Here is a 25,572-nt window from a genome sequence, read left to right on the forward strand (position 1 = left end):
GTGGTTTTCAACTGTGGTTCGGGGACCACCAGGGGTCCAATTGGTAACCAATTGGACCCTTATAGATCTTTAACTCACGAGAGTGTAAAATGAAACCAATTGGACCCTTGGTTTCATTTTACGCTCTACTGTTAAACATACCTGCATTACTTATTTACAAGAAGTCTACACAATTATAGAAAATGCAAAATAATTATGTTTCACACACACGAGCGCGCACACGCACACACACATGTATAGTAGCCTATACTACACAAAATAATAATAGTAAAAAAAGAATCAGTGTGTACCTTACAACGTCTGCTTTGAAAAACAAGTTAATCTGCACAATAATAAGTGTAGTTTTCTTTTTTAAATCCCAATCCTATTGAGAAAGAAGCCTAGGCCTATTGTTTTTTAATCCATGGATTATTTTCAAATTCTCGCTCTACCCGCTAGGTGGCAGCAGTGCCTAGGGAATACAGTTGGAATATGATTTAGGTTACTCAGAAGTTTTATGATGTGACTGAAACATTTTTATTTAACAAAAAAATGGGGGTGAGGATTATCTTTGGATTTGTTAGACAGTGTTTCACCGGTGGAATGTAGGCAACATTAACAAAAAGGTACAATCAAAATGTTATTAAAGTGCATCAGACTTAACTTCTTGCACAGAAACCTTTCTCTTGTTCAAAACGTTATTGGGCTGTCCTTGTTTTTGTTGTCCTTGACGCTAATTATTAAATTGCATCTCTAAGTCCTCATCGTCTTGGCTACTTTAACTTGGCAAATGATCTGGACAAATAAAATAACCAGTTGCAACACACTCAAGAGTTAACGCATCCATGGTTTGACATGCATTTCTTTTATGGGAGACTTCAGTTGCGGGTTTGTTTGTTTTTGTGTGTTCTTACGAGAGAAGAACCGTTGTTGCATTTCATTTTATGACACATGCAGATAACTGCCATCAGTCTACCTGGCCCTTGCAGAACTATAGCCTATTAGCCAGAGGAGGAGGAGAGGAGAGGACAGGACAGAGGAGACTGGGTCTGGGAACGTCTCCAGATAAAGTCTATGATAGGAGGAGGAGGAGGGGGAGAACATGGCAGCATTACACTCATGCAGGAGACCGCTCCGGGTCTTCCTCGCCAGAAGGACCGTTCTCAGTTCGGTCGGCGGCGGTTCGAGACCCGTCACGGCGGCGGCTGCAAGAATACGCGATGGGTTTCGAACCGGCGGCGAGCGGACCGTCTCCTCCACCAGCACCACCACCGGGTCTGCAGGGGGTCCGCAGGGCTCTCTGTCTGCTGCCCTGGCCGGGAGGTCGCACACGGAGCTGGCGGAGCTGTCCCTCAGAGATCCCGCCGCCTTCTGGGGCTCCATCGCCAGGGAGAGACTCCGGTGGTCGCGACCCTTCCACAGGGTGACGGACTGTGACATGGACACCGCCAAGGTCAGCTGGTTCCTGGGAGGGCAGCTGAACGTTTCTGGTAAGACATCAGTTCACTGGATGGTTATAGGCTATCGTGGTGGTTCTCAAACTTTTTAGCCTGCTCTGACCCAAACTATTTTTCACTAATTCTTAATTATTATTTATTATGTATTGTATTGTATTTAAGGAATTTCTTAGTGTGTGTGTGTGTGTGTGTGTGTGTGTGTGTGTGTGTGTGTGTGTGTGTGTGTGTGTGTGTGTGTGTCTTTCTTTCTAGCTTTTTTAAAAATATAGCCTATATTAATTTTGTGTCGGAAAAGAAAATGGGATTTTTGTATGTGATACACAAATGGGTCGCGACCCACTGTTTGGGAAACATTGTTGACAGGTGGGGAAATTAGCATAGGCCTACTCTTCTTTATTTTTATTTTTTTATTCTTTTATTAATGTAATTTTCCAGAACTTAAAGTATCAATACTGTGCATTGTAGAAAGTGTTAGCTGCAAGTAAAAGTTTGGTCATCAAAATGTACTTCAGCAAAAGTGCAGAAGTATTATTGGCATCAAAATATAGGCTACTCAGAGTAGACCTATACCAAAATTAGCCTACTTTTTATCATGCAGAATATTCCGTTTCACACAACATATTATGCATTATGTCTAAAATGTACAAACATTTTGAAAATAGAAGATCTACAAGCTCACAATGCGTCGCGATGCCACACATTTTGACTTTGAGCTTGTAGATCGGCTATTCTCAAATGGACAAATAGGGCTGAAGTGGTTAATGCATGTTTTGTAATAATAATCAAAATCTACAAAGTAACTACAGTTAACTAAAACCAAGTGCTGCGCTGAGAGCTTGTAGATCTGCTTTTTTCGATTCTTACTGTGAAATCTTTTGCAAATCTTTGTAGATATCTTTTAACATTTGTAACTACCATATTGTTTGCTTCTTGGGGGGTCCCTGAAACATAATATTTTGAGATGGGGTTGGCGGCCAAATACATGTCTATAGGGTTCCTTGATTTGAAAAGATTGACAACCCCTGACATAGAAATATGCGTTTTCTTTTTCCTTTTTTTTCTTCTTTTTTTTAACTAGAAGGATTTAGAAGATATTTATAGAATCGGGTCAAAATATTCAAAGACTTGCACAAATGTTCATGATTTTTCAAAAATAGCAGATCTACAAGCTCGCGCTGTGAGCTTGTAGATCTGCTATTTTTTAATACCGTAGTTAAAGCATAAAATAATGGTTAAAGTAATAATGCGTTCCCGGTCTTAATGGGTTAAAGTGTCATTTAAATACTAATGTTTTAAAGTGTCATTTTAACATAATATCGTCTTAGAACTATTTTCCAGGATTAAAATTCCCAGAACATCTACCAGCTACAAAACGTGCTGCGATGCGAGGCATTTTGAGCTTATAGATCTGCTACATTCAAGAGGTGTTCTGCCCGCTAGCGACCACATGTGACAACTTTCCTGCGTTTAACTGAATAACCTGTCCTATATTACAACAGGCCTAGCATTAGGCTATGTCAACATGAGTCGCTAATAACGTAAACATGATACCTGTGATCTCTGATCTGTATCCTGAAATACTTGAAATTCTAACTTTGTTCTATGCATATAATTCATGCTGCTCTGAGAGCAGCATTGACAAAATGCCCTCAGAGCAGCAATTTAACATTGGTCTCGGTACAGTATATCATTTGTGTGTGTGTTTGTGTGTGTGTGTGTGTGTGTGTGTGTGTGTGTGTGTGTGTGTGTGTGTGTGTGTGTGTGTGTGTGTGTGTGTGTGCGGGCGTGCGTGCGTGCGTGCGTGCGTGCGTGCGTGCGTGCGTGTGAGACAGTGAACTGTCTGGACGTGCACGTGGAGACGCATCCAGACAGAGTAGCGCTGATCTGGGAGAGAGACGAGCCGGGCACGGAGGTCAGGGTCACCTACAGGTGAGACTCCTCCTCCACTTTCTGTCAGACCAAGTTCTACCAATGTCTTCTAAATCCTCTAAATCAGGGGTGGGCAATTATTTTTTTCCATGGGGCCACATGAACAACAGAAAATATTATGGAGGGCCGGGCTAAAAGTCAGTGCTCCCCGCAAGATGTGCTCCCCGCAAACTAAACACACGGCTTTACCTCCAACTTCAGTAAACAAATACTTAGCAGTCAATTTTTTGTTGAAAACCCGGCATTCAGCATCAACTTTTCTTTTTCTTGCCACTTTAGCCATCTTTGTAAGGTAAGGCAGGTCTTGACTTGTGACCAGTCCTACTGCATGTTATTGAGACAACATCCAATAATCACACACACATGCTGATGTACGCATTGCGTCCATATGTGCGTGAATAAAAAAACTTCAAAATAAAAGAAATGCAGCTTCTTCTAGCGCACACACACACACACACACACACACACACACACAGTGACGAAAACTCAGGTCCCCAGGTACGGGGGTCCGATTTGGACCGGCCCAGCCCACAACGGCCCACTTCGGTCTCATTCGCGGCCGCCACAGGCGGCCGCCGAAAAATCGGATCGGGTCGGGTTGGATTGGCCGAAAATTCGTTTCGGTTTGGGTTTCTGTGTGCATTTCCAGGTCGGTTCTGGTGTGTAATAATGAGTTAGCACACAGCGCAGCATGTACGTGCACACTACACACAGACAGTCACACACACACACACACACACACACACACACACACACACACACACACACACACACACACACACACACACACACACACACACTACCAGGACAGTGTTAAACTTAATATCACCAACAGTGTGTGTTGGTCAGCCTCACACACCACAGACACATGACACATGTTCAAAACCAGACGGAAATAACTGACCACTGCATAACTCACATCAAGTTCAAATTCACACGCAAAGACCATGCAGCCAAAACTAAAGCACTATCATTGTAACACAACGCACACACCAACACAGTGCTGGCACTGTGCGTAAAGCTCCGTGTTCATCATCATCATCATCACCTATTCCTTCTTGGGCCGCGGCCGTTCCAAAGTTGTTCCGCGCGGCCGAGCTTCTAGTAATAATAATGCACTGTCTGATAGCTCCACTTCCCCGACAATAGGTGCTTGGCTGTGGGTAGACCATCCGATGTAGACAGCACTACTGGCCGGTAGCGACGCCTCCTCGTCCTCGCTGACAAAATAATTATTTTCAGTACAGTAGGCTGCTGCTGGGCTGCATCTGCCTCCAGATAGTTTCGTTTTTTATCTCTTACTTTCTCCGCAATTTGCACGCACGGTTGAACCATAGAGTATATGGGGTTGAACACTGACTGGTCCCATCTTCTATTAACGTAAATCCCGCCACCATTTTTTGAACGGGTTACGTTGACGTACGGAGCAAACCACTTGAGCAGGGGGAATGGAGTCTCTACCTAACCTCCCTCTACCAGTCACAATCACTTCACCACCCCCCCTTAATAACAATGTATAATGGACCGGGCCGGCCCAGTTGTCTCTATTGCTCTATTAGGGCCGATGGGTGGTGAGACTGGTCACTGGTGACTGCGTGTCGGCCAGACCGGTTGTGCGCACATATCGTCCGCGTGGTCCTAGTGCCGGCCCCATTTGAGGCTTTTTTCCTCTCCTTTTTGGATTTCAGCGTCGCGGCAGCCCAACTGGTGGTCCGCGGCCCACGGGGGACAAAACGTACGTGTCCCCGGACGTTTTTACGCCGCTGCACACACACACTGTGTGCGAGCCTGCGTGCGTGCGTGCGTGCGTGCGCGTGTGCTTTGAGAAACATCTGCTTCTGAGCGGCTTCCTGTACAGTACACTGTACTGCACCGTACAGTAAACAGGAAGCAATTGGTTGTCACAGCGACCGTGAACCCCAGCCAAACCTACTGTAGGGAAAGTGTTTGTACTGTACAAGGGTCAGCGCTGTGTGCCCACCACTCTTTGTTACTTATGAGCACAATTATTCCTTCATCTGACAACTATTCACTGAAGAAAACCACAGGAAGAAGGAAATAAAACACCAATTTGTTATAGATTGGATCAGGGGTTCCCAAGCGTTTTATCCCAAAAGAGAAACCTGATGTTTGCCCGGGAGCAAAACTAGTGAAAACAGCAGATCTGTCAAGCTGTCAAGCCCACAACGCATAGTTCGGCTATTTTCACTACTTCTTAAACATTTGTTTTCAAATTTATGGACTTTATTAGATCCTTCTTTTAATTAGTAATGATATTACTTATTCCTTGAAAATCGTCTCCAGAGAGCTGCTGGAGACGACATGCCGCCTGGCCAACGTGCTGAAGAGCCACGGGGTCCTGAAAGGCGACAGGGTGGCCATCTACATGCCCGTCTCTCCGCTGGCGGTGGCGGCCATGCTGGCGTGCGCGCGCATCGGAGCTGTGCACACCGTGGTCTTCGCCGGGTTCAGCTCGGAGGCGCTGGCGGGCAGGATACAGGACGGTCAGTTTTATCGATTTAATGTTTTTAATTATTGACGATTTCCAAATGGCGTCGGGTTAGCGAATTCCTGCCTACTGATGACATCATCCGCTCCCTCGATTACGTTGGTGGTAATTTTAAATTAGACAAAGAAAAGAAAATCACACCCCGTGTGAAGTGAGCGGTGCCTTTCATGAGTTCATTTCATTAAACGCCTTGCGAAGATTGGCCAATGCCCAGCTTTGCAGGACGGACATACAGTACATACAGACAAAGCCAGATGTAGCAGAGGTTAACACCGCTCACATAAATGGCAATGCAAGAACAATGTTACGTTTTCAATGTTTGTTTTCAGAGAAAACAATTGTAATAATTACGTTGCTAAATATCCTCTCGGTTGGAAAGCTCATATGTCGAAAACTGTCATTTTGCAGGATTTAAATTCAAAAGCATCTAAAGTAGCAGATCTACAAGCTCAAAACACGTCGCTTCGTGCTGTGTTTCGAGCTTGTGCATCTGACACTTTTGATTTTGCTTTTGTGTGACTCTATAGAATGATCAAGTTATGGCCATTTGAAGTGTTAACCGATGTAGTCACACTGCTGTAGAGTTATGGCCATTTGAAGTGTTAACCGATGTAGTAGTAGCACTGTTGTAGAGTTATTTGAAGTGTCAAACACTGCAGCAGCACTGCTGTTGCGCCTCATATGTCTGCAATGTAGGTTTTGCGGTGATATGTATATTCTCTAGCCTAGTAAACGGACTCCTCCTACCTTCTATTCTCATGCCAGACCCCTGAGCAGTGTTTGTGCCAAGTTGGTTTGGTGTGGACCAGAGCAGCATTGTGCATTAACAACGCGTGTCCCTTGGGGGCCCGTATTGTCACGGCAGACCGCAGAACAGTGTTTGTGCCAAGTTTTCTGCGTATTGGAGCAACAGTGTGCCTCGCAAGTCCGGATGTTACGTTTGTGAAGTACCGTACGTGGCCGTCACACCGTCTAGGCTCTTTTAATATAGGATGTATCCACTCTAAAGACTTTTAAAATGTGTATTCTCCAGACCAGGCCTATTACCACTTGTGAGTGCCTGGGACTTACAGCACTCTATGTTTCATGTTCGGATACACTTTGTATGTTTGTTTTAAGAAGTGTTTTATATACGGTAAATAGACTTGCTATTATTAATCCCTAGTCTTTGTTTTTCCACTGTCTGTTTAACGTCCCTTAAGAGCAACGGCTACTCCATTACATCCCAGAGGCAAATACTGTATACTTTTACTCCACTACAATTTTTCGAGAACTTTAGTTACTTTGTAGATTTCAATTATTTTCACAAAACATACATTAACCTCCTCAGCCCTATTTAAAGGTTGTCAATTTTCAAAATATTTATATACATTTTATATATACAATACCTAGTGAAAAAGGAATTCTGCATAATGAGTAGCCCACTTTTACTTTTGGTACTTTTAGTACATGTTGATGCCGATGCCTTTTTTTGTACTTTAAGTACATTTTGATTACCGGACCTTCTGCATTGCAGTAATGATACTCTTACTTAAGTAGAAATGAAACAGAGCACTGTTTCCACCACTGTTAGCATTCCTTTCCGTCTGCTGTGTTTCAGCATGTGTCTGTCCTGAAACGACCAAGCACAGCACAGCTCAGTGTGGCTCACTCCTGACCGGTGTTGATTTTGTCGACTAAAATTATTAAAAACTATCGTCGACTACCTTTTTTACACTGACCAAGACTAAATAAACTACGCGATGAAGACTGAAACTAAAATTAATTAAATTAAACGGAAGACTAAAAACATATAGACAATTTTGTCAACAAATAGAAACTAGAATCAAATGTCATGGAGAGACTAGTGGAGAAGAGATCCAGTAGAACCAGTAGAACTAAAAGTCAGTTTATGTTTGGTTGCGCTCCGGGGTGTTGCACGCTGAAAATTGCAGATCTACAAGCTACAAGCTTATGCTATTTTCAGCAGGCAACCAAGTGTAAAATCATTATACAACGCCATCAAGGCCCGCCAAAATACATTTTTGTCGACAAAATCAACCGTAGATTTAGTTGACTAAAATCGTATATTTAGTCGACTAAAACTAGACTAAAAGTAAAACATTCCAGATGACTAAAATATGACTTAAACTAAATCAATATCAACACTGGTTCTGACAGTTTCCCTCATACTGTTGCCAGACCCACAATCCTTTCTGCTCAGGAAAACACTTTCAAGGTCAGAGAGAGTCTCTCTCTCTCTCTCTCTCTCTCTCTCTCTCTCTCTCTCTCTCTCTCTCTCTCTCTCTCTCTCTCTCTGTCTCTCTCTGTCTCTCTTTTTCACTCTCTCTCTCTCTAGACTAAAAGTAAAACTTTTGTACTTTTACTCAAGTGCATTTTGTATTCCAAACTTTTAGTTGTAAGGGCACGGTCACACCAAAGTATGGTTGCCAGCTGATAACGCGGATTCCGCCAATGCATTTCAATTGGAACGGAGCGGATTCTTTTCTCCAAAAATCCGCTCCGTTCCAATTGAAATGCTGTGGCAAAACAAAGTTATAACTAATGTTCAGGTGGTTTTGGCCATATTTTAACTTCCTTTTTTGAAGAAAAAAAAAAGTATAGTATAGTATAATCATATTACCCGATGATCATGTTTTTTTCAATTGATCATCATCATGTCTCGAAGCCTGCAGCCTCAGTTGAACCTGGAATGCATCTCCAGGAAGTGTTGTGTTTACTGTCCGTCGTCCAACACTAAACATGACATTTACATGGATGGTCGACTACACTGCTATGGTGCATGACCACCATGCTGCCAGGCCTCTTCCTTCTGCTGAGTTAACGTATTGGCATCCAAATGTACTTTAAGTACCAAAAGCAAAAGTTGTCTTTCTTTCAAAAGGTCAAGTTTTCAAACGTATAAAGATATTTTGAAAATAGCTGATCTACAAGCTCACAATATGTTGCATCGTGACGCATTGTGTGCTATTAGATCAGCACATGCCACATGTCCAAGCGAGTTTGCTCAAGATTGTTCCAGCAGTGTCCGAGATTAGCTGTACACACAATCATTGAGTGCATAAACCAGTAAGACTCCCTAATCGGGAGATAAGCGACAGTCAGGTCGCATACACAAACTTTAGAAGGCAATGGTAGGCAATCAGGAGGAAATATGGGAAATGGGACAGATCCATGTTGATGACATGACTTTAGAGATACTGTGTACCGCTTTGCGTGATTTTAGGGCAAAATCTGTAGGAGCAGTGTCCAAAAATGTGTTGCAAAAATCTGCGTCCTGGTGGCGCTAGAAGAGGGCCATGTGAGAAATGAGGTTGTGGTTTGGCAGCCAAAGAGTGTGTGTGCAAAATTCGGCATGGATCGTGGCAACGGTTGCAGAGATATGAGTAGGGGAAAAGTGTGACGTGACGGACAGACAGACAGACAGACAGACAGACAGACAGACAGACAGACAGACAGACAGACTGACTGACTGACTGACTGACTGACTGACTGACTGACTGACTGACTGACTGACTGACTGACTGACAGACAGCCGGTGGAGGTTTTGATAGTAACTGCGAACTGACAGTCGCAATTAAAGTTCTATGAATACCGGCACATCCCTTCTGTCAGTCAGTCCGTCCGTAACGCCTCAATGACTATAGCTGACATGTTCTGACATCACATTGTTGACTGTCAAGACTGCTGACTATCATCACCTGGATATCCATGTATGAAGATCACAACACTGACCTCATTAAACCCTGGATAGTGGATATCCATGGAGACGACTGGATCGCCACCTAGATCTCCATATATGGAGCTGACCTCTACATCTGATTCCCAGATGATGCCCTTTTAGGGCAACCACACTAATAGAATCCCTTTAATGCCCATCAATATTAAGCCCATATCTGGGAATGCCCATAAATGTATATACAGATCCATCTAAAAATAATTTGAATATTTGGTAAAAAAAAAAAAATCATTGCAGGACCCCAAATCATAACTGACTGCGGAAACTTCCCACTGGACTTCAAGCTACTAACTGAGTGCAACTTATGGCCATACATGGTCTTCTTGTGCACAAGACACAAGTTGGCTCCTCAACAGAGTGCAGTTCTATAGTTACATTTGTCACATGTGTGCGCGAGCGTGTTCCCTATACAGCTCAGTGTAAGGCGGTGGTAACCTGTAACCAGGGTGTGTGTGTGTATGTATGTGTGTGTGCGCTACGTGTGCGTGTGTACATGTTTCCTCCCTACAGCTCAGTGTAAAGCGGTAGTGACCTGTGGCCTAGCGGTGCGTGGCGGTAGGACCATAGAGCTCAAACCCACGGTGGACGCGGCCGTCCGGAGCTGTCCGTCTGTCCAGCACGTCTTCACCGCCCAGCACGGCTCCAGCCCCGCCCCCACGGGCAGCCTGGACGTCTCATTGGAGGAGGTGAGGTCGTCTGTTACTGAGACATATGCCGACCAAATCACACCTAGTGTGAAGTGAGCAGTGCCGCTAGCCAATCACAGCACGTCCTGCGAAGCTTGGCCAATGGGACCCTTACGTCATACTACGAACTTTGAGCAGTTTGTGCCAAGCTGTAGGCCATATCTAGGCCAGATGTAGCTTCAGTTTATTTTAGGGCCCAGACATCTTTTGGGTCCGGACAATTTTTGGGGCCTGAACAAAGCCAGATGTTGGAGCTTAGCTTCTTCCAGCAGCACCGCTCAAAGAATAGGGCGATCTACAGTTCTCTAAAGCTCACAGCGTGCTTCAAACACACCATGCTGTGAGGAGGGACGTGCAGAGAATGTTAGAGAGGTAGGAGATGACATTTCTAAAAGGTCCTTTTGGTGAAAATATCGAAAATAGCAGACCTCCAAGCTCACAACGCGTCACAGCATAATCAAGTCAATACTGGAGATGTGGCGTACACGGCATGGATTTCTACACAAAGAGGGAAATTCACAGTTTGGACAAGGCAATTCTCTTGAATGCTGCCTCCAGGTATATGGCATGGAAAGAGGGCATTTGCATTTCTTTCACCATAGTAAAAACTGCATTCTGGCACTTTTTACGGACAGGTAAAAGGGCAGGGGCTCAGGCCCCCTTTGATGTCTATGTGTGCACGTGCCTCAGGTGCTTGGCATTGAGCTTGTAGATTGCCTATTTTTGGCAAAGGCTCCCCCACGATGCGGTTGCTGGGGTTCATGGGGATGATGATGGATGGTGGATGTTGCGATGGATTATTGTTTATGGGGCTCTCCTCTCCTCTCCTCTCCTCTCCTCTCCTCTCCTCTCCTCTCCTCTCCTCTCCTCTCCTCTCCTCTCCTCTCCAGGCCATGTCCAAGGAGTCTTCGGTGTGTCCTCCAGAGCCCATGGACAGTGAGGACATGCTCTTCATGCTCTACACGTCAGGCAGTACGGGTCGGCCCAAAGGCATCGTCCACACGCAGGCCGGATACCTGCTGTACGCCGCCGTCACACACCAGGTACCGTAGAGCAGGGTCAGGGGCGTCACAGGGGTGGGGGGGAAGTGGGACTGAGTTACTAGGGCCCAAGGTGGAGGGGCCTTAATTATTTTATACTTTAGATATTGAAAAAGATATGGGTTTTTGCTTTTTGTGGGGTTTTTCGTTTGTTTATTGTGTCTGAGTTTTGCTTTTGTTGTGTGGTGTGTGTTGTTTTGAATGTTAAAAAAAGAAAATAAACATATTGTTTAAAAAAAAATAGAAGCTCACAGTGCGGGCACCGCTATGAGCTTGTAGATCTGCTATTTTTGAAAAGTCTTGAAAATGTGTGCAAATCTTAGAATATATTTATTTTTTAAGCGAACATTTGTAACTCAAATTTTGCTTCTGGGGGGGAAGGGGGGGGGGGGGTCCCTGGAACTAAATATTTTGAGATGGGGTCTGTGACCAAATACATATCATTTTGGGGGTCCTTCACATGAAAAAGTATGAGCACCACTGGCATAGAAACATAGGTTTTTCAAAAACCCTTAGAAGGATTTGAAATATTCAAAAAATAGCAGATCTACAAGCTCGCAGCACGGCACTCGGTGCCGCGCTGTGAGCTTGTATATCTGCTATTTTTCAATAGTCAAAGCACCCAGGGCCCAGAATTTGGTGCGACCCTAGGGTGCCGTGATCGTGTGTGTGCTTGTGCAAGGACGTGCAATGAGTGGCCAGTAACCAAACGCTCTCGCCTAAACATTCTTTACTATTCTGTCCCTATCGGTACGCAACTCGAACGGCACTGAGACGGCTCAAGCGACTGCGCGCCTCCTTCGCTGTCAATAACTATCAATAATAATTGATCGGCCAAAACAGTTGGGCGTGGCCTCTACTCAGCTCCGGTGGGAAAAACGTCCTCGCGCCGTGATGCCAGTCCAGGGGTGCCGCCCAATAATTTGATGACAGTAATATCACTTCAGTCTAACCACTCAGACCCTCTATGCTTAGTAAAACAGAACTGATTTGCACTGTACTTGATGAGTTATTTTCCCATCTACATTCAACTCTCTTCACCAGAAATAGCAGATCTACAAGCTCGCCAGTGAGTTGTATAAAAAAGAATATTGAGACTTTATTGTATATTAGTAACTCAAAGTTACTTGGAATAATAACTGATCATATAAGACTACTGAACAACACAAATTTAAGTTGTATAAAACTATATATACAACCATCAGAGATAAGAGGATAGATCTTATTTGCGTCTATAGTGTCCCTATTTTGGTTTTCGATGCGTTGTACGCTTGCAGAACAGCCATCTTCGCTGAGGTTATTTCACTGCAGAGGGAAAAAATGAGGGGACCTTGAGGGACACCAGTCGTGTTCACGTGGTTAAAGAGCCTCTATTGTATTCAGACAACAGAAGTGGACTAGTTTGTTTACAGTGATTATAGTGATCATAGGGCCGCAGACAAAACATGGCGAAACTATAACAGTGATTATGTAAGCAACCCTGGGAACAGCGCACGCGCGTGTGTTGCTTGCGTGCGTGCGTGCGTGTATGTGTGTGTCTTGTACAAGTACATGCACGCACATGGCCATACCGGTACCCTGCTGTCACATAAACTGCCATGATGATTTTCAAAGTTCACAATTTTTCTAAATAGCAACAAAACTGATCTTGTAGACCTACTTTTGCTATTCCTCCTACAACGCAGGCCTCAAGGCAGAGATCTGCTATTTCTGTAGAATGCCCCCTCTCCCTCGGAATATGGATGCTGAAGTTCGATTGGTTAAAGCTGTGAAGGAGGAGTTCATTAGACGACAAGGCCGTGGGCCGCATAGTTTGGCAACGCTGGTTGTTATGGAGGGACTATCGGACAAAAGATGCTTTATCTGAAGCCTACTCCATCCACACACACGATACCTACTGACCCCTGGAGAGAGAGAGAGAGAGAGAGAGAGAGAGAGAGAGTGAGAGAGAGAGAGAGAGAGAGAGAGAGAGAGAGAGAGAGAGAGAGAGAGAGAGAGAGAGCTATCAGAGGGGATTAAGAGAGCGCAAGTAGGAACCGAGTTGGTTGGCAAGACACAGGGAGACTTTGGTGTTTGTTCAAAATAAAGTTCGTTTTTGAGCGGTGGTCACAACGCTCCTATACGTGGCCGTGTGTGTGGGTATGTATGCGTCCGTGTCTGTAGCCTGCAGTAACCTTTTCTGACCACACATGTTAAGGGAGGGGCGCTGTTGTTCAGACTCACATTCACACGCACGCACGCACGCACGCACGCACACACGCACACACACACACACACACACACACACACACACAGCCTCCACCGCTCAGTTCACACGAGTGTGATTTTTTTTAAGCTGCACTATGTAACCTTCCTCTTCTACCCCAGATTTTACATTTGACATTTTTACCATTGAGCTAAAAGAGCCTGCCTGCTTGCTCAGGGGATACATTGAATATGAACAATGAACAAAATGTGTTCTTCATATAGCGTGTCACTTTGTGCTGCACCATGAGCTTGTAGATCTACTTATCTTGAGAATATTATCTTGAGAATTTGTGCAAATCTTTGTTTGCCCGGGACCCAAACTAGTGAATACAGAGAGCTTGTAGATCGGCTATTTTCACTACTTCTACTTCTATATTTTATTCATGGAATTTCTTAGATGTGTTTTTTTCTTTGTTTGACATTTTTATAAAATTCAAAATTATATACATTTTATCCTAAAAGTACAAAGGTTCTTTGGGGAGGGAAACATCTTTGTAGGAAAAGAAAATGGGATTTTTACTCGAGTCGTGACCCATACAAATTGTTCTGTGACCCACTAATGGGCCCCAACCCACTGTTTAGTTTGATCATTTTTAACTATGGGGGTCCACGGAATAACATATTTTGAGATGGGGGTCGGCGGCCAAATACATAATGTTGTGTGGTCCTTGACATGAGAAGGATTGAGCACCACTGATGATATGGCAACATAGGTCTTTCAGAGAACTTTGGGTTCCCAAACTTTTTAGCTGGAGACCCAAAAGAGAAATTAGACATTGGCCCGGTACCCAAACTAGTGAAAATAGCACATCTACAAGCTCACAATGCTTTGCTTCGTGCCGTGAAATAAACAATAACTTAAAACGTATTTAAAAATGTAGGAAACAAATGAATTAAGGGACCCATAAAAATATGTCCACGATTCTCATGGGTCCCAACCCAGTGTTTGGGAAACAATGGGGTTACGGTATATATGTCATGTGTGGTGTAATGTGTTGTCGTTGCAGTGCATTTAACCAGCAAGTGTTAATGCATGGATGTGTGCGTGCGTGCTTGCTTGTGCGTGTGCCCGTGCCCGTGTGCGTGTGTCAGTGTGTGTTTGACTACCAGGCGGGGGACGTGTTCGGCTGTGTGGCGGACATCGGCTGGATAACGGGTCACAGTTACGTGGTGTACGGACCGCTCTGCAACGGAGCCACAACGGTGCTGTTTGAGAGCACTCCAGTCTACCCCAACCCAGGTAGGAAATACATTGGTCTACCCCTAGCTCTGGTCCAGTGACTCATAAAAGATTAGACCAGGATTTCTGTACCCCTACAAGGGCAAAACTTCAGTCAAAATAAACGAAACTACTTCGCTACTCACCTAACCAAAGGTAGTTTTGCGTTGTTGAAAGTCTATTCTCTGCGGTGAGAAACCTCTCAGCACCTCACCCACTTTGTAAAATACATTATTTTTGTCATGAAATTGTGTCTGCGGTGGCTCGCTCCCGGTTCGAGGTGGGTGCATTTTATTTCATGATAAAAATAATTTATTTTACAGAGTGGGTGGGGTGCTGTAAGGTTTCCCACCATGGAGAATAGACTTTCAACAACGCAAAAATTATTTAATATTTTGGTATTTTTGTTATTTCTTTTTTGGGGCATATCATGTGATTACCTGCACTGCATAACCTTTGTGATCTACAGGTAGATCACAGTCAACTTTTGGGCACCTCTTAAGGCAAATTATAGGCTTATTATTCAGTGATCGTTTTAAGGCAGTGATGTTGAGAGGTTAATGAATCACAAGCTATAGTGGTGTGTGTCACTGTTTACACTGTAACACAATGTGAGCAGTGGATGAATGAAAGGAAGCAGTGAGTGTAACGTGGTGGTGGCTCATTAACCTGCATTATGACCCTGTGGAGCTGTGGAGAGGTTGAGGGTTTAACTGCCCTGCTTTCATGTGAACACACATAAAAACACACATTAAAGCACTTGACCTCGGCCTGGGCCGTGGTCCAGCGGTCCAGGCACATTAGCACCCTGACAGTGCATCGCGGGTTCGAGTCCTGTTCCCGGCGATCTTTACTGCATGTCTCTCCCTGTCTCTCTCCCCTGTTTCCTGTCTGTCTCCACTTATAAATTAAAAAGGCATAAAAGCCCCAAATAACAGAAAAAACAAAATGCACTTCACCTTGTGTTAAAGGTGAGGTATTATTGTGTAGTGGCCGCTGGCAAAATCTCGATAGTCCGATGGTGGTTAGGTTTAGAAATAGTTTTACTTGTTAGGTTAGGGTTAAGTACCGACAGACTAATGGGACGCCGTCCGGTACAATGAGAAGTCGGAACAACGCTACGCTCCCGTGGCGTCTGTTTATTTCCTGACGATAAATGTTCGCCGACTGTCTTTTATCACCGACGAAAACTAAATAAAACCCTGATGAAACCTGCGACCTGACTATGACAAAATATACCGACAATTGTGTCAACAAATAAACTACAGTAAAACTAGACTGTACAAGCTCACAGCACCTACTTGTGCCGACTTCCCACCCGGCACTCCTTGGGGTTGAAGCGATTGAAGTCGACCATTCGGACAGTTCTTGAGATATTTGGGGAGGGGGAATTATTTTGCTCGCATGCAGAGATTTCGAGCATCACAACGCGCTGCACTGCGACTTCGAGACCAGAAAGCTGTTGCAGAAATTGCCTAAAATAATGTTTTATCAAAGTCTAAGAACAACGCCGTAAAATAATATTTAAATGGCTGGGCTGCTGGTCACTTTGGCTTATATCTTGATCAACGATGAATAAAACTCCTCTCCTATCCTCTCCAGGTCGGTACTGGGAGATGGTGGAGAGGCTGAAGATCAACCAGTTCTATGGAGCTCCCACAGCTATCAGACTGCTGCTGAAATATGACGACAGCTGGGTGAAGAAATACGACCGCTCCTCCCTGAAGACGCTGGGCTCTGGTACGATACGACACCACTATTACTGATTCTACTACAGGATTGTTTGTTTTTGATTCTTTGTTCTTTCTTCCCCTTCATCCCCCTGTATCTGTCAGCCTGTGGGTCTGAGAAAGAGGCAGACATTCTCTGTGTTTGGGAGATTGCATCTGCTTCCCTGATGGGTAGTTTGTATCAATTTGGGGGTGCTTGACTGGGAACAATTTGAGAACCACTGGTGTAAATGGAACGACTTCCATCGTTCCCAACATGCATGGCCCCGAACTAGCCTCGCGTAGCCAGGCTTACTCATCTGCGAAGAGAAAAGCCTGGTGACAATATCAGGCAGAGACTGTTCAACATCCGCCGTGAGAATTTCAACGGAAGACTACAACGCATGCCGTAACTTCCGTTAGACACAGCCGCCACTTCCGCTAGAACCAACCGGAAGTCATATTGTGGCCAGGGTGGCCCCGAACAGGCCGGAGCAGCCATAATTGTGGGCTCGCCTGGAAGGCGAGCACACGTATGTTATCTTCATTATTTATAGTCAGTCAGTCAGTCAGTCAGTCAGTATCTCCTCAAAACTTTGGCGCGATTCATCTCTTAAACGCTTACACCTTTCAACACCATTCAAATTTTTATGTGTTCAGCTTACTGAGGACACGTGTGCTTGTATTTTTGGTTTTGAAATGTTTTGTAGTATAAATATAAAAAAATAAAAATGTTTAACTTTAAGCACCCAATGCATTTACAATGGGTTTAGTGAGTGGGGACAGAGTGGAGAGAAGGATAATAGACCCATGTTTATGTTAAGGCGCTGTGGCTGCAGTGTTCACACTTCAGATATGCTATCTATATCATTGCGTTCACACAGGTCTGCTCTCTGATTTGATCCAAATATCTAAGCTTTGTGATGTATATATTCTGAGTTAAAACTACAAATATCTATAAATGTCCCTCTCCACTCTACTGATTGAGACAGCTGTGATTAAAGGCCCGTCTGTCATTGGCTGTTCTTTGGTGCTGCAAAGTAACCAAGTACATTTACTCAAGTATATACAAGTACTTGTACCTACAGTACAATTTTGAGGTACTTTTACTCTACTTTCCATTTTTGTTACATATACTCTACTATAAATACAGCATTTGACAGCCTCAGTTACTTGTTACTTTGCAGATTTTATTATTAATAAAAAACATATATGGACCACTTAATACTGCTATGAAGTTGATCTACAATGTACGCACGCACGCACGCACGCACGCACGCACACACACACACACACACACACACACACACACACACACACACACACACACACACACACACACACACACACACACACACACACACTGTTACTGTGTTACTGTGTTACTGTGGAGACGTTTGCTTGTATTTGTCTTTGAGACATGTTTTGTAGTGTTTTAGAAATTTTACTTAAAAAGAATAAGGTTTTAGGATCCCGGGCAATGGGATTTACAGTATATATCCTAGAACCCGCAGGGACAATCAGCCGTATTAGTGGTTGTTGTTGGTTTTCAGGGAGATATCACAACCAATGCATTTTCAAATCAGATCCACAAACACAATAAAAGTCATGCTCCACTCCTCAGTCTGGAGTGGCCACAAAGAAGAACGCCTTGGTTATAGACATAGTGGAGGACAGATGTGATCTGGGATTGTTAACCTACAGTATATGCACTCAATATACACCTCTAGAACACATAGAATATGTACAGTAAGGTTCAGTAGAGTACAGTAAAAGTACAGTAAGGTTCAGTAGAGTACAGTAAAGTACAGTAAGGTACAGTAAAGTACAATAAAGTACAGTAAAGTACAATAAAGTACAGTAAGGTACAGTGGAGTACAGTAAAGTACAGTAAAGTACAGTAAAGTACAGTAGAGTACAGTAAAGTACAGTATAGTAAGGTACAGTAGAGTACAGTACAGTACAGTAAGGTACAGTACGGTACAGTAGAGTACGGTATAGTATAGTACAGTAAGGTACAGTACAGTACAGTAAGGTACAGTAGAGTACAGTAAAGTACAGTACAGTAAGGTACAGTAGAGTACAGTAAAGTACAGTAAGTTACAGTAGAGTACAGTAAAGTACAGTAAGGAACAGTACAGTAGAGTACAGTAAAGTACATTAAGTTACAGTACAGTACAGTACAGTACAGTACAGTACAGTACAGTACAGTACAGTAAGGTGCAGTACAGTAAGGTGCAGTAGAGTATAGTAAGGTACAGTACAATACTGTAAGGTACTGTACCTTACAGTACCTTAAAGTATCCTATTTGTTGGGTTGGAAGCGAGCCCACACTGTTTCGAAGGAACAGTATTTCTAGTGAATGTTTGTGATTGGCTGGTGTTTGTCTGTGTGCAGTCGGGGAGCCCATCAACCATGAGGCCTGGGAGTGGTTCTACCACGTTGTCGGGGAAGGACGCTGCCCCCTGGTGGACACTTGGTGGCAGACAGGTAAATATCATATTCATTATAAAAACGTAAGGTATGTATAAACAATTTAAGATATGTAAAAAAATACATATCTTAAATTATTAGGCGAGAAAATGATTAGGCGAGAAATAATTCTTCTCGCCTAATATATGCCCAGCTTCCCTCTCCCCGAACACTGGCCAACTGTGTTCGCGTAGACGCTCGACAAAGCCGGTAGCGCCACCGTGGATTCGAACCTACAAGAATATATATTTTTAAAACAATCACCCACAAAATGTCCAATTGTCTCCCTCCTCCAAAATATCAAAGAATACACTGAAAAGTGTGCTCACAATGCATCACATTGCAACGTATTATGAGCTTAGATCTGCTACTCACTGTTGTTGGGACTTAAGTGGATAAGGGCTTTCTCTTGCAACTCAAAAGTAAAGTCAACATTTTTAATGTCAACTAGTAGTGAGAGTAACAAAACAATTAGATCACTAGTCACTCTGCAGACATAAAACCAAGAATCTTACTCCAGTATAGTTGTTTATTGTGGGATGTAACAATAAAAGTCTTTAAAACATCACACGGTTTGAGTGCAAAGGTTAGGACTGTTAGACCACTGGTTCTCAACGCCTGGTCTGTGACTTTCTTTTTAGTTTTTGTTGCATTCCTAAGCCTCTCTCTCTCTCTCTCTCTCTCTCTCTCTCTCTCTCTCTCTCTCTCTCTCTCAGTGGTGTGGTGTCTCTGTAAAGAGCAGCAGGACACTGGGCATCGTGCCATCTTGTCCCCCTTTCTTTCTTTCGCTCTGGTGCACACCCGGCTCTCAGCTGTTTGTGTATGCATGTGCGTGTGTGTGTGTGTGTGTGTGTGTGTGTGTGTGTGTGTGTGTGTGTGTGTGTGTGTGTGTGTGTGTGCATGTGCATGTGTGTGTGTGTTGTTGATGCTGTCAGAAATACATAAGAAACACCTTTAAATTGTACTCAAGTTCAGTACTTCAGTAAACGTACCTGTATGTTACTTTACATCAATGGTTCACTGGCGTGTTTTGATCTAATTCCTGCCGACCCTCTTCTCTCCCTCCCTTCATCCTCCCTCTCCCATTCCTCCCCTCTCCCTCCACCTCTCCCACTTGGCATTGGGGGGCAGCATTGGCTCAGGGGTAGAGTGGCCGGATGGGAACCGCAAGGTTCCCAGTTCGATCCCGGGCTCCCTCAGAGTTAGTGTCGAAGAGTCCTTGAGCAAGACTCTGAACCCCTAGTTGCTCCCTGGTGAGCAGACTGCCATCGTTGTGTGAATGTGTGTGTGAATGTAATGCACAATCTACGTGAAGCACTTTGGATAAAAGCGCCATATTAACGCACCCTTTACCATTCCTCCCTCTCCTCTCCATCTCTCTACAGAAACAGGAGGGATTTGCATCGCTCCGAGGCCAGCTGAGCCGGGGTCAGAGGTCATTCCAGCCATGGCCATGAGACCCTTCTTTGGCATCCAGCCAGTTCTCCTGGACGACAAGGTGACCTCACGTCTCTCACAGCTTTCTTTTGTTAGTTTAGAAGTTCAAAGTTCAGACTTCAGTTTGACGTCACTGTGATTCCATGTAAAGTCGTGAATGAGCGTGTGTGTGTGTGTGTGTGTGTGTGTGTGTGTGTGTGTGTGTGTGTGTGTGTGTGTGTGTGTGTGTGTGTGTGTGTGTGTGGTTGGTGTTGTGTCCCTCAGGGCCAGCCCGTGTGTGGGAATGACGTCAGCGGAGCTCTGTGTATCAAACAGGCCTGGCCTGGAATTGCCCGGACCATCTATGGAGACCACCAGAGATATGTAGATGCATACTTCAAACCATACCCTGGTCGGTGACACACAGTCTCTCTTCTCTTCTCTTCTCTTCTCTTCTCTTCTCTTCTCTTCTCTTCTCTTCTCTTCTCTTCTCTTCTCTTCTCTTTTCTTTTCTTCTCACACATCCTTTTGCATTGTATTTTATTTTACCACTGTTTTTCTGGTGATATCCTCTGCATAGTACTGTGTTCTGTCTGTCATTTATTGTTATGAGTAAAAAAAGGGATCTAAATTTGTAATAAGCCATTTGCTTTCTTGGGCCTATCCTTTTAGTTGACCTTGTACCAGTGAAGTGTACTGTCATGAAACTGTACCTTTTCCTATGCAAACTAATACATTCTTCATTCAATCAATCAATCAATCAACCAATCAATCAATCAATCAATCAATCCTGTACTAACACACACAAAGTGAAATGTAGGTGCGGTTTGCACCGCTCAAAAAGAAAAAAGGAAAGTGGTTAATGGGAGAGTGTTTTCAGTGATCCTGTTTGTTCACAGGCCACTACTTCACCGGAGACGGCGCGTACCGCTCCAAAGATGGATACTACCAGATCACCGGACGCATGGACGACGTCATCAACATCAGCGGACATCGACTGGGCACGGCCGAGATAGAAGACGCTCTGGTGAGACCACACGTCCTTGTTACTTGCGCCAGCAGAGCGCGCAAGTACTGCGTATGTATGTCGGTGCATGCATGACATATTTCCAGATTGGGCTTAGGTAGGGACACGTTATTATTAATTTGGGGGTCCATGATCACATGAAAATGTTTGAGAACCACTGGTTTAGACAACATTTAGAAAAAAGCACCAAAAACCCGCAACTACCAATATTTACAAGTGGCTTATACTGTATACAGAAAAGACTTAAGCCCAAAGTTGCTTATAATAAGCAGACCTGGCAACAGACTGATCAGGGTTGTGTTTGTCTCCAGGATGAACACCCAGCTGTCCCAGAGACCGCTGTGATCGGAGTGTCACATGACATCAAAGGAGAAGGTGACAGCACACGCAAGCATGCACACACACGGACACTAGCGCACAGGCACACAGACACACACGCACGCACGCACGCACGCACACACACACACACACACACACACACACACACACACACACACACACACACACACACACACACACACATGCGCATGCATGCACGCAAGTTCAATTTTGAGGTATTTATTTTCTTTTTTTACCCTCCAATATTAAATACTTTTACTTCTCCATTACACCTCAGAGGCAAATGTTGCACATTTTTCTCCACTGCATTTATTGGAAAACTGTAGTTACTAGTTACGTTGTATATTTTCATCATTATTACAAAACATACATCAAACACTTCAGCCCTATATGCACTCAGGGCTCAGGGTTATTGAAAATAGACAATCTACAAGCTCACAAGACACAGCACGTCTACTTTTACTTCTAAGTAAAGAATCTGAGCACTTTTTTCCATCACTCCACTCCACTGTGTATCATGTAAATAAAAAGTCACAGGTTCCAAAAGGTGTGTATGTGTCCTCAGTCACTGAGATAAGAGATGTGTGTGTGTGTGTGTGTGTGTGTGTGTGTGTGTGTGTGTGTGTGTGTGTGTGTGTGTGTGTGTGTGTGTGTGTGTGTGTGTGTGTGTGTGTGTGTGTGTGTGTGCATGCGTGCTTACACTGTACACTCCTCTGTGTGCATGTCAACACTGACAATGCTTATACATCCCATAATATTAACTCTCATTTAACAACAGTGGAATAAGTAGGCTGCTGTGATTACTCTAGCAAAGTAGCAATACCACAATGTGGAAATGCTCTTATAAGTAGTAAAAACAAAGCCTGTATTAAATAAGTTACTTAAGTAAAACATACTCACAGTACCAAAAGTTGTCATGCAGAATATCCCATTCCACAGGTGACTTTTCAAAATTTTGCAACATTTGTCAAAATCCTTTGACAACAGCCGACCTACAAGCTCACTTTTAGATTGGCTATTTTCGAATATACAGAAACAGAGTCTAAAATACAGCTTAACTGGTTAAGGTATATTTTGGACACTTAAGTCACTTAAGTCGTAATAATTATATTGGCGTAAACCAATACATAAATAAAGTACCACATTTGCCTCTGAGATTTGGTGGAGTAGAAGTATGATAGTGTTGAAAAATGGAAATACTCAAATAAAGTAAATAGCACTTAAATTTTGAACTCAAGTAGCCTACAGTACTTCAGTAAATGTACTTAGTTACTTCCACCACTGGCTTTCAGTTCAGTCCAGCCTCTGGACACTTCCATCCACAGTCTGGGCCCTGGGTACAAGGATTCATTATTTTGTGCTTTATTATTTTGTGCTTTAACTATTGAAAAATAGCAAATATACAAGTGCGAGCTTGTAGAACCAAAAATGATATGTATTTGGCCACAGACCCCCATCTCAAAATATTTAGTTCCAGGGACCCCCCAGAAGCAAAATTGGAGTTAGAAATGCTCGCTTAAAAAAAGACATATATTCAAAGATTTTTGCGCACATTTTCAAGACTTTTCAAAAATAGCAGATGTACAAGTTCGCAGAGCGGCACTCGGTGCCGCGCTGTGAGCTTGTATGTTTGCTATTTTTCAATAGCTAAAGTATAAAATAATTCCAGGCCCCTCCACCTTGGGCCCTAGTAACTCAGTCCCACTCCCCCCCCCCCCCCCCCCCCCCCCTTGTGACGCCCCTGTCCACAGTAATCACACACAAGCCAGCCCCACCCACCCTGAGTCAACACAAAAAAACATATTTGATCTGCTCACACACACACACACCACACACGCATTGTTGTTCAGGTTAATAATTAAGCCTTTATCATGTAAAAAGGGTGTTATAGTGGAGTGTTTGTGGAGACAATATAAGTTAGGGAGGCTGTATAAGGTAACTTTTACTGGTAAATACACACTGCTGCCCTTGGTGTGAGAGGAGAGAACCATCTGGTGAACTCTTGCAGCCAGGTTATGTTTACTGGTTTATTCTTTGTGTCTGCTGCCACCCGGTGTTCAAATACATTATTTCCTTCCATTTGCTGCAAACTATTCCTCCCATTTCCCAATGTCCCTATTAGTCCAGTCATTTTAGGGTTAGACCTGGAACAAATTGCAATAGTAGCAAACTCAACTGATTTTGTATCCTCATTATGTCCTTAGTGAGGGGAAAAAAAGTCCCAAGGAATCCCACCGGGGCAAAGTTTTGAAAACGACCTACCTACCTTCAATTACTATACACTACAATATAAAGGAAAAAATGACTGAAAAAAAATCTGCTTTAAGTGGGATGTGAGGGGTCAAACTAGGGGTTTTTAATTATTCCGAATCCATTGCAAGCATTTGTTTTGCATGAAAAACATTCCCTGGGCTAAAAACGGACCCCAAAGGACTGTGAAAATTGATGATTCATCACTAAACCATCGTTTTGAGTGGCCATTTCTTGCCCAAGGAATGTTTTTCATGCAAAACAAATGCTTGCAATGTATTCGGAATAATTAAAAACCCCTAGTTTGACCCCTCACATCCCACTTAAAGCAGATTTTTTTCAGTCATTTTTTTCCTTTATATTGTAGTGTATAGTAAGTGAAGGTAGATAGGTCGTTTTCAAAACTTTGCCCCGGTGGGATTCCTTGGGACTTTTTTTCCCTCACTAAGGACATAATGAGGATACAGAATCAGTTGAGTTTGCTACTATTGCAATTTGTTCCAGGTTTGGCCTAATTTGTTCCTAAAATGACTGGACTATATGGTCTTTGCATAGGATGCTGTTTATTTATATAACTACTTGATTAGAAATCTTTAATTGTTTTGTTTATCATTTTTGCAATGGTGGACAGTAACAAAGAAGCCTACATGTACTTGAAAACGGTAGTTAATAAAAAATCCCCTCTTATCCCCTCTCCTCTCTCCCCTCTCCCCTCCAGCCGCCTTTGCGTTCGTGGTGTTGAAGGAGGAGGTGACAGTGGGTCAGGATGTGGTGGTGAAGGAGCTCAGACAGCTGGTAGCCACCAAGATAGCCAAGTACGCCGTCCCTGATCACTTCCTGGTGAGTTCACACAAACTGCAGATATCATATTTAATCTTGAACCTAAGGGCGGGGCTCAAGCCCCCTTTGATGTCTACAGTATGTGTGCGTGTTTATTACAGTTTCACGTGTGTGTGTGTGTGTGTGTGTGTGTGTGTGTGTGTGTGTGTGTGTGTGTGTGTGTGTGCGTGTGTGTGTGTGTGTGTGTGTGTGTGCATGTTTGTGCGTGTCCAGGTGGTGAAGCGGCTCCCTAAGACGCGCTCAGGGAAGATCATGCGTCGCATCCTCAGGAAGGTGGCCATGGAGCAGAGCGGGGACCTGGGGGACGTGTCCACGCTGGACGACCCCTCCGTGGTCACAGAGATCGTCCAGGCTCACACTCACTACAGACAGCAGCTGGAGAAGAAGAAGAAGTAGAGGGGCCATCGTCACAGGGGTCACCAGCACTTTCACCTAAGACATATTTGCCTAAATCAGGGGTCTTCAATGTTTTCAGGCCAGGGACCCCCAAACTGATGGGGAGATTGAGCATGGACCCCCTACCACCTCGTAGGGTGCATGGGAGGTTGGGGCTACAACATATTTTTTATTTTAAACATACCTGAACAAGGTACAGCGAGCAGAGCGAGCAAACATTTCTAAACATATACAGTAATACTTATTAACTGAGAACCAATGTCAATACTATCAACAATCTGTCAATTGCACAGTAATCATGTATACAAGCTATTAAA

General features: G+C 43.8%; 1 protein-coding gene across 1 annotated transcript; it reads left to right on the top strand.

Moving 5' to 3' along the window:
- Window positions 1-1,081: 1,081 nt before the first annotated feature.
- On the top strand, window positions 1,082-25,255 carry acss1 (acyl-CoA synthetase short chain family member 1; the record flags this gene model as incomplete). The annotated part of the gene is made up of 14 exons (XM_080740559.1): window positions 1,082-1,469; window positions 3,269-3,365; window positions 5,670-5,869; window positions 10,124-10,299; window positions 11,190-11,342; window positions 14,679-14,826; window positions 16,408-16,545; window positions 18,913-19,005; window positions 20,373-20,485; window positions 20,689-20,815; window positions 21,303-21,430; window positions 21,742-21,805; window positions 24,738-24,859; window positions 25,073-25,255. The coding sequence occupies 14 exons, from the start codon at window positions 1,082-1,084 to the stop codon at window positions 25,253-25,255; spliced, it is 2,130 nt and encodes a 709-aa protein (XP_080596685.1).
- Window positions 25,256-25,572: the final 317 nt, after the last annotated feature.

Source organism: Nannobrachium achirus, assembly GCF_963921795.1.
Source record: "Nannobrachium achirus genome assembly, chromosome: 13".
Taxonomy (NCBI): domain Eukaryota; kingdom Metazoa; phylum Chordata; class Actinopteri; order Myctophiformes; family Myctophidae; genus Nannobrachium; species Nannobrachium achirus.